This window comes from Balaenoptera physalus (genome assembly GCF_965194825.1).
Source record: "Balaenoptera physalus genome assembly, chromosome: 2".
NCBI classification, from domain to species: Eukaryota; Metazoa; Chordata; class Mammalia; order Artiodactyla; family Balaenopteridae; genus Balaenoptera; species Balaenoptera physalus.
The window spans coordinates 43,719,272-43,729,439 of record NC_138883.1 but is presented as its reverse complement, the minus strand read 5'-3'; the positions used below and the strand labels follow the sequence as shown (position 1 = coordinate 43,729,439).

At 44.8% G+C, this 10,168-nt stretch overlaps 1 protein-coding gene and 1 long non-coding RNA gene across 4 annotated transcripts in view; one reads left to right on the top strand and one right to left on the bottom strand.

Annotated features, from left to right (window-relative positions):
* LOC309655395 overlaps positions 1-10,168 on the top strand; it is a 206,610-nt gene that overhangs the window by 27,874 nt on the left and 168,568 nt on the right. The window lies entirely within an intron of this gene.
* Positions 1-10,168, bottom strand: part of CCDC198 (coiled-coil domain containing 198) — a 33,070-nt gene that overhangs the window by 6,526 nt on the left and 16,376 nt on the right. For 2 of the 3 annotated variants that reach the window (XM_082450484.1, XM_082450485.1), the window contains 3 exons: positions 4,418-4,504; positions 3,176-3,274; positions 2,240-2,399 (listed from right to left, as the gene is read on the bottom strand). In XM_082450484.1, coding sequence (XP_082306610.1) covers positions 2,240-2,399; positions 3,176-3,274; positions 4,418-4,504 — 346 coding nt within the window. Of the gene's footprint in view, positions 1-2,239; positions 2,400-3,175; positions 3,278-4,417; positions 4,505-10,168 lie in introns of all 3 variants that reach the window. The other variant, XM_082450483.1, reaches the window with a different exon arrangement.

Sequence of the window (10,168 nt, the reverse complement as noted above, 5' to 3'; positions counted from 1 at the left end):
TTAAAAAGTATCAGGAGAGGGGCTTCCCTGGTGGTGCAGTGGTTGAGAATCCACCTGCCAATGCAGGGGACACGGGTTCGAGCCCTGGTCTGGGAGGATCCCACATGCCGCGGAGCAACTGGGCCCGTGAGCCACAACTACTGAGCCTGCGCGTCTGGAGCCTGTGCTCCGCAACAAGAGAGGCCGCGACAGTGAGAGGCCCGCGCACCGCGATGAAGAGTGGCCCCCGCTTGCCGCAACTAGAGAAAGCCCTCGCACAGAGGCGAAGATCCAACACAGCCAAAAATAAATAAATAAATAAATTAATTAATTAATTAAAAAAAAAAGTATCAGGAGAGCAGAGGAGACCCCCTTCTCCATGTGCCTCAGTCTCCCCTGGCCGCTCCAGATCTGGAGCATCTTCCAAATGTTGGGGTTTCTTTTTGGCCTGATCTCAAGCAATGACTCTAAGTGTCTAATTTTAACTGAGGCACCTTTCTTGGTGGTTTTGCCAATAATTTTTAAATGGTAAAAGTTGTTTTTCTATGTGACTACGCAGCATATTTCATTCTGGGATGTGGGAGTATAGGTTAAATAGATGTTCCAAGTAGATTTTTCATTTATTCAGCCTTTTCTTATTTAATTAACTTATTGATTAAGCATCTCGTTCCTCTGAGCAGGGGCAGTGTCTCTTTCAGCTGATAACTTTGCATCTTAGAAGCTCAAGCCCTCCAGAGACATGGCCAGCATTTCTGTAGATCTCTAATTGGTCAGTCTTGCTAATGGGGGATTGGCCTACAGCGCAGTAAGCTCTGTATGTGAACAATACCATGCATTTGCAGTGGTGGGTTTGCTCTGGGGGAGTACAGACAGGGAAAACTTAATGGGACGCTAATTGATGGGGAAACACAACACAGAGTTTATGAGCAAAATGTCTGTTGGAAATCACAGAGCCGTCTGAGGCCCTGAGCAACCTGGCCTGACTGCAGTGTGTGGGCTGGGAGTGATCATAGCAGGAGACGAAGCCAGGAAGGTAGGCAGAGGCTAGATCCTGAAGGCTTAGAGTATCAGGGCAAGGAGTTATACCTTGTCCTCAGGCTCAAGGAGACTCACTGAAGGATTTTTTTTTTTCAGCAGGAGAGTGATATGGTCAGATTTGCATTTCATAAGATTATTCTGGTATTAGCGCAGTGCTTCTAGAACTTTATTGTGCTTGAGAGTCATCTTGGGATTTTGATAAAATTCAGGTCTTGATTCAGTAGGTCTGGGATGGGGTCTGAAATTCTGTATTTCTAATCAACTCCCAGGTGATACAGATGCTGCTGGTCTGTGGGCAACGCTTTGATTACCAGGTAGAGCAGTGGTTCTTCAACTTTAGGGGCATTGGAACCATGGGGGGTGAGGGGTTGTTACACTCAGATTGCTGGGCCCCATCCCTACAGTTTCTGATTCAGTCACTCTGGTTGGAGCCCTGACTAGTTCTCAGTTAATGCTGGTGGTCTGGGGACCCTACTGAGGACTACCGAGGTGGAGGGTTGATGAAAGGAGGGTAGGACCTGAGGGAGGATTTCCGTCGGGAGGCTGTAGCAATAGCTCTGGGGTGACTTGCCGCCCTAAGGGTGGTGTGGGGAATGGGGGAGGGGGGAAGCTTTCAGCGCTAGGTGACACCAGCAGGACATTGTGACTGACCATCTGCTAGGAGAGGGAGCATCAGGGCTGGAAAGGCGCTAGGTCTCCGGCCGAGTGACAGAGAACAGGGAGGCCACACCCACTGAGATAGCAGAGGCAGCATGAGCAAGCCTGGAGAGGGCAGTGACGTTGGATTCAGTTTTAGACGTTCTGAGCGAGCCGAAGAGGGCTGCAGGGGAACGCGTGGGTGGGGAGGGAGTGTTTGTATGTGGCACCAAACCGGCGGATACCAGTTTGCTGTTTACTGTATCTCCACGTGCTTCACTCTCTTTAACCACAAGATGAGGCCCTTTTGCCTTTTCTCCTCATAGGGATGGTGCAAGGATTGCAATCGTGCATGTAAAGTACCGTACATTTCTACAAAGAGTCATCTCACCACAGTGCTGAAGCTTCTGTCTTTTCTTCCCGGCCATCCAAAACTACATGACAGCAGGCCCATTATATTCCAGGAAGTAAAATATCAACAGGAACCCCAGGGCAGCTCTGTCCTTCCCCACTCCACATCAGAAGTTTATCTGATGAAGTTTTTAAAATGCTTGAAATACTTTACTAAAAAAATTACGTGCCTCACCTGGACTTCTGTTCAAGGTTTCATCAGGCAACAAGGTTAGAAAGTCACCGTCATCATTTCTTGGGATGCTCTGAAGGATTTTCTTGACTTTATGGTCCCTCTGTTTCTGCTTATTAGTTCTTGCCTCCTTGTGAAGACTTGTCTTCAATTCCACTTGGGCCTGAAATTGATCAGCTATAAACAGTATTCTCCCCTCAAGATACTTTCACCAGAGTAGGTCAACAGATCAGCTACTTTGCAAATTGTGTGCTTATCTGTAGACATCTGTGGTCCCCTAAATTGAACACGGTTCTCTGTTTTCCTGTTAGAAGGTATGGAAACTTTCTTCACGTGCAGGTTTGTTAGGAGAAAGGGGAGCATGCCTATAATCTCAAAACAGTGAGGACCTTTGTAAAACCATTTCACCGTAGGCTAGCTGATATATTTGGAATTTTGCAGAAGACAGGGACTTCAGGCTTATTCACTAGAGTGAGGAATTTGGGTTATGACATTTACAGGAGACATTACTGTAAAGGGGTTTGTTACAAGAGATCTTGCTTATAAAATGATTCTATGGCTTAAATTATAGAGAGGTACCTAGGTATCAAAATACAGACCAACTCACCCCCCTCTTCCTTTTTACTAAACCAAGAAAAATTAACCTCATTTTCCTGCTGGAGCCAGAATGTCATAGAAGCAACAGTTAAAAAAAGGGAGACTTGAGACGTGGATATATCCTTGAGAGGATGGAAAACAGAGAAAAGACTCAACAGAGTTGGTAGCAGAAGGGATCTTCCTGCTTCTTCTCAACCCCAGTAGTTGAAACTTCAGCTCCAATGACTAAATTTAAAATGCTAGGTAAAGACTGGAGATGAATGCTTAACTATATTCATGTGCCAGGGCAGTGATTACGTAGAGTACATTTGGTAAATATGACCCTCTTCTTCTCATATTTACCTCTTGTCTTTTACGGTTCATTTCCAGCATTTGCATCTTATGTAAATATTGTCTTTTCCCAGAAGGATACATTAGAGTTTGCATCTTCTTTTCCAGTTCCTGCTATGAAAGATGACGCACTCGTTAGCATGGGGTAATTAGTTACTGACTCTGCAATCCACAACTTGAAATCCTTTTTGGAACAGAGTGAGATCTTAATCATCAGTCATAATCCATAGAGATCTCTTGTGACGTCAGAGGTGGACCATTGCAGCTTCCCGACCAGTTCTTAGTGAAGCTATCAGTGAATGAAGTGGAAATTTGCTATGTGTATCATATCGTTTTTAAGGTTCCTGTAGAGTTTTGCAAACCTTGAATGGAAATATGTTTCCATATCTCATTTTGACAGGCTATCACTTCCCATGTCAACAGCTGCTTTAACTATCTTCCCAGAAATGTGTTCTGGTTTGATGAGACCTGCTTCTCTCTCCCTGCTTCTTCTGTCATTGAGTAATTGTCTGGCTATGAAACCAGAGGGGGGCCAACCTATTTCTGTAGGGTTTCCTCCCATATTCCACTATAAGCCCTGGTACACTGCAGTTTAGGAAGGATTTAAAATTGATTTGTGACTTGGGTGATCTCCCCTGGTGTATCATAAACTCCAGTGAGACAATGTGAACAGTTAATGAGGGCAGCCAGGAGTGAATATACCCTCATCCATCACTTGCTGTGGCCAGGAAGGGGAAGGGACCTGCAGCCAAATGTGTTCAGTGATCCCTGTTCTCTTGCCCTGTGGACATCGACTGCGGTGGCTGATATGAGCCTCAGGGAGGGGCCCATCTCTATGGGCACTGTCAGTATCACAAACATGACCTTGAGGATCTAAAAGTACCTGGACATCTTTTATCAACTCAGTCATCTGTGGATGGCAGCGTCTAGAGGACTCTGAAATGAATCAGGGGAGGAAAGTGTTCACAAATTTGAACACTTCTAGAATCACCAATTTCCAAATAAAATTTCTCTCTCTCATCTACATCTCCCTGTTTTCACCAGGCAGCAGAGAAGGGTTTAGAGTTCATCTGAGAGGGAAGAGTAATCGCCAGTTGGAAGCAGGCCCAGAAGAGAATGGATAGCTTTGGAAATTTCTAGCTCTGAATGACTTAATAGCTCTCTTTGCCTTTGAGGTCTTCTGTGTGGGGAGTACAGGGAAAGGATGGCCAGCCCCCCAGTTCCCCACCCCCTCCAGGTTTTGCTGCCGCTCACCTTGGCTTTGTGAGTCCTCCCAACTTCTTGCTGGCTCAGGAGCCTTTCAGAAGTAATTACTTGTGGCAGGTCAATGGGTTCAAGCTTCTGGAAGTCCAACATTTAGAGTATTCAGCATTCCTCATTCCATGAGATGATGAAATATAAAAGCCAGATATTAAACTATCTTAACACTCTGCACGTATTCACGAGAGCACACAGGGAAGGCAGTTTCGACAGGATTACAGCTGTATCTGTGTGAAAGGCTTTTTGACCTATCTGGGGTCTTCAGTGTTCTCTTGCACTGTTGCCAGTGACTCATTGATCTAAATATTGGTCAGAGAGTTAAAGGATTAAGAATCATTTTCTGTCTGCATTGAGGGACTATGTCCACAGTTATCAAGCAACAAGGGTCTTAGAATATTAGAGATGAAAGAGGTGCCAGGAAGCTCCTTTACTTTATCCCTTAACCACCCAGCTAAACTATTCTGGTCCTTAGGGAAGTAACCTATTTTTAAGCTCTCCAGAGAAGCTCCCTCAGCCTCCTCAGTAATAATCACTGGTGCTTATGAGGCACATTGACAATGAAAGTGCAGTGTGCTAACAAATCTTAGACATGGATTTTTCCAGCAGGGCCTTGGCTTTATCGGGGAGGTGATGCTGAAGTTTCAAGCGGTCACTAAGACTAGGCAGCAGTTGATGAACTAGTGATTTGCCCCCAGCTCTACCTGTCTTAGGTGACTTAATTTAGAGCACTAGGAAGTGGCTGAGTAGGCTTGGGAGACAAGGGCTGGTCTCTTCACATTGACATGCAATCAGGGACCTGAATTTATTTGTTCACTCAGTGATTACTTATTGAATGACTGCTACCGGCCAGGCATTGGGATACAATGCTCAACAAAAATGGGCATGGTCCCTCATGGGGCTTACGATCTATGGGGAAACACGTACACTTTTGCTTGTGTGATTATTTGATGAATAATTACAAACTGCGATCGGGGCTTTGAAGAAAAAGTCTGCGGGGTAAGACTATGACAAGATATAATTGGAGGACTCCACCTTGGAAATGAGGGGTTTTATGAATTGGATTATGTTCCCCCCAAATTCATATGTTAAAGTCCTAAACCACCTCCCCCCAGTACCTCAGAGTGTGACCTTATTGGGAAATAGGGTCTTTGCAGATATAATTAGTTAAGATGAGGTCATACTGGAATAGGGTGGATCCTCAATCCAATATGTCTGGTATCTTTATAAAAAGGGGAAGTTTGGATGCAGACATGCACACAGGGAGAATACCACGTGAAGATAAAGGCAGCAATTGGGGTGATGCTTTCACATGTCCAGGAATGCCAAAAGTTGTCAACAAACCACCAGAAGCTAAGAGACAGGCATGGGACAGATTCTTCCACATAGCCCTCAGAAGGAACCATCCCTGCCAACACCTTGACTTTGGACTTGTAGCTTCTAGAACTGTGAGACGATACATTTCTATTGTTTTAAGCCACACAGTTATTATACTCTGTTACCACAGCCCTAGACAACTAATTCAAGGGAGAAAAGGGTCAGGAGGCAGTCCAAGAAAGTTTCCTGAGGAAGTAAATTTTTAGCAGCGTTGGAAGGTTGGGAGTTTTCAGGGGACTGAGGAGTTCCAGGCACAGGGAATCACATGGGCAATAGCCCCAAGGCAGGAGAGAGCATGGTCTCTTGAAGGAACTGCAAGAAGTCAGTTGGCTGCAGTTGAGAGTGAGAGGAAGAGTGGCTCACATGGGGCTGGAGTGGTAGGCAGGGACCAGCTCATGAAGGGCCTGATGGGGCATCATGAAGACGTTGTCTTCTTAAGAGGAGCAGGCACAGCCATCGACACATGTTAAGCTGAGTAGGGTCATGACTACATTTGCTTAAAAAATGATCACTCGAGCTGCAGTGTGGGAACTATACTGAAGAAGAGCAATTATGGATGTGGGTGAGCACTTAGGAAGACAAAGATGATGGGCTGGGGACTCATGGGGGGGAAATTGATGGGCTCTACAAATGTTTAGAACAGACCAAGCAAGATTCATGATGGTTATTGAAGGAGAGTGACATGTCCCAATGACACCCAGATACAAGGGATGGATAGTGCCGTCATTTGCTGAGATGGGGAATCCTGGAAGAGGGCCACGTTTGGGTGGAATGTAGAGGGGAGGTCTGTGCTGAAGATGCATGCCTGGGAATCATCCCTGGGTAGAGAATAACTGAAACCATAGGATGAATGAGGTCCAGAGTGAGAAGAGCAGAGTCAAGGATGCTCCAGCACTGAGAGCTGGTGGACGGGGATGGGCTGGCCAAGGAGATGGAGGAAGGATTGCTTCAGAAGCGGGAGGAAAACAAGGAGGGCACCATGCCACAGAAACCAGTGTCAGCACCACACCCGCCTTAGTCCAACACTACAAGCAAATCCTAATTTATTTTGAAAGTATTTTCCGTTGTAGTCTGATTGGTTGCCTTATCAAGGGTTAGGCCTGGAAGCCAGTTTGGTCTTCAAGGTGACCAGAGTGAAAAGAGAGGGAGAGACCACGGAAAATGGCTGCCAAGCATCCAGCGCTCATAAGGGGGAGCATGACTGGGGCCTCCTGCTCCTTCCCTGTAGAACAATTTCCTGGTCCCTGGGCTGGGCCTGAGCTGTTCTAGGGAGAACAGCCAGCAGCCCTTTCTGGTAGAGCAGCCCAAAGCTGAGCTGACAAGGAAGGAAAGAAAGGCAAAGTATGTGGAGATGGGAAGGAGAGACAAAGAGGGAAGAACTCATCTCTGTGTTAGATGTGCCAGGCCATTTGCATTTGTGGAAGGAAGTGGTTCTCCGTCCCGTTCTCACCTCAGGTGAGGAAGTGAGGGATTTTTTTTTTTTTTAACATAATAACTTAGCAATGAGGTAATGAGAGGTAATTAATACTAGCTAGAAAGAGGTTTGTTTGTTGTCCTGTCTCTCAACTCTGCAGAACCTAAAGATGCAGGGTAAATGACATCTGCTGGCACAGGAAGCAGCCGCTGATCAAGTCAGAACCCTGAAGGAATGGAGAAGAAAAGGAAGGGGGAGGGAGACCAAGGGGAAGGGGTATGCAGGAGCCTATGGGAGGAAGACTCAGCAATGACTGAGGGGGATTTCGAGTTGAGGAGAGAACAAGGAAGTGTTTGTGCCATCCCCTGGACTTGGTTCAAGATTTGGTTCTTTCTGGTGATTAGGCCCATATGCCTTTGCAGCCACTGCCGTCCATCATGCCATGCTCACAATATGTCATTCAATCCCCACGTGAACCCTGTGTATGATTATGGTGATTCTCTGTTTCACAGGAGTTAATGAGTTGTGCAAGTTTGCAGAGCTAGAAAGTGTTGATTCTGGGATTCAAACTCAGGTCTGTCCACTTCCAAATCCCATGTTCCTTTCTCCATACTTGTTTCTAAACCTGGTTTATCGTCAGAATCTCCTGGAATTAAAAAAAAAAAATTCCTAGGCTATTCATTGGGGATTGAGATTCAATAGGTCTGGGATATGTCCTGGCAGGAGGGAATATATGTATATAAAAAATACAGGGTTGTTTGGCCTGAGGTGATCCAGCACTGGAAGCTACAGGCTCGTTCTTGAGGCTAATGGTGGACTCCGGGAGGGCTCATGCCAAGGAGTACTTCCCAGAACTTCTGCTGCCAGTGTCCTTGTCCCTGCAGTGAGCCACAGCCATCCCCCGCCTCTGCAGGAGACCCTCCAACACTAGCAGCCGTGTGGTTGACAGGGTCTTGGTGCTCCAGCCGGCTGTCAGGCCTGAGCCTCTGAGGTGGGAGAGCCAAGTTCAGGACACTGGACCACCAGAGACCTCCTGGCTCCACGTAATATCAATCAGCGAGAGCTCTCCCAGAGATCTCGGTCTCAACACTAAGACCCAGATCCACTCAATGACCAGCAAGCTACAGTGTTGAACACCCTATGCCAAACAACTAGCAAGACAGGAACACAACCCCACCCATTAGCAGAGAGGCTGCCTAAAATCATAATAAGTTCACAGACAAACCAAAACACACCACTAGATGCGGTCCTGCCCACCAGAAAGAAAAAATCCAGCATCATCCATCAGAACACAGGCACCAGTCCACCAGGAAGCCTACACAAGCCACTGAACCAACCTTACCCACTGGGGGCAGACACCAAAAACAACGGGATTAAGAATGTGCAGCCTGCGAAAAGGAGACCCCATACACAGTAAGTTAAGCAAAATGAGAAGACAGAGAAATACGCAGCAGATGAAGGAGCAAGGTAAAAACCCACCAGACCAAATAAATGAAGAGGAAATAGGCAGTCTACCTGAAAAAGAATTCAGAGTAATGATAGTAAAGATGATCCAAAATCTTGGAAATAGAATGGAGAAAATACAAGAAACGTTAAACAAGGTCCTAGAAGAATGAAAGAGCAAACAAACAATGATGAACAACACAATAAATGAAATTAAAAATTCTCTAGAAGGAATCAATAGCAGAATAACTGAGGCAGAAGAACAGGTAAGTGACCTGGAAGATAAACTAGTGGAAATAACTACTGCAGAGCAGAATAAAGAAAAAAGAATGAAGAGAATTGAGGACAGTCTCAGAGACCTCTGGGACAACATTTAATGCACCAACATTTGAATTATAGGGGTCCCAGAAGAAGAAGAGAAAAAGAAAGGGACTCAGAAAATATTTGAAGAGATTATAGTTGAAAACTTACCTAATATGTGAAATGAAGTGGTCAATCAAGTCCAGGAAGTGCAGAGAGTCCCATACAGGATAAATCCAAGGAGAAGCATGCCCAGACACATATTAATCAAACTTCCACAAATTAAATACAAAGAAAAAATATTAAAAGCAGCAAGGGAAAAGCAACAAATAACATACAAGGAAATCCCCATAAGGTTAACAGCTGATCTTTCAGCAGAAACTCTGCAAGCCAGAAGGGAGTGGCAGGATATATTTAAAGTGATGAAAGGGAAAAACCTACAACCAAGATTACTCTACCCAGCAAGGATCTCATTCAGATTTGATGGAGAAATTAAAAGCTTTACAGACAAGCAAAAGCTAAGAGAATTCAGCACCACCAAACCAGCTTAACAAGAAATGCTAAAGGAACTTCTCTAGGCAGGAAGCACAAGAGAAGAAAAAGACCCACAAAAACAAACCCAAAACAATTAAGAAAATGGTAATAGGAACATACATATTGATAATAATCTTGAATGTAAATGGATTAAATGCCCCAACCAAAAGACACAGACTGGCTGAATGGATACAAAAACAAGATCCATATATATGCTGTCTACAAGAGACCCACTTCAGACCTAGAGACACATACAGACTGAAAGTGAAAGGTGGAATAAGATATTCTATGCAAATGGAAATCTGAAGAAAGCTGGAGTAGCAATTCTCGTATCAGACAAAATAGACTTTAAAACAAAGACTATTACAAGAGACAAGGACACTACATAATGATCAAGGCATCAATCCAAGAAGAAGATAAAACAATTGTGAATATTTATGTACCCAACATAGGAGCACCTCAATACATAAGGCAAATGCTAACAGCCATAAAAGGGGAAATCGACAGCAACACCATAATAGTAGGGGACTTTAACACCCCACTTTCAGAATGGACAGATCAACAAAAATGGAAATAAATAAGGAAACACAAGCTTTAAATGACACATTAAACAAGATGGATTTAATTGATATTTATAGGACATTCCATCCAAAAACAATGGAATACACTTTCTTCTCAAG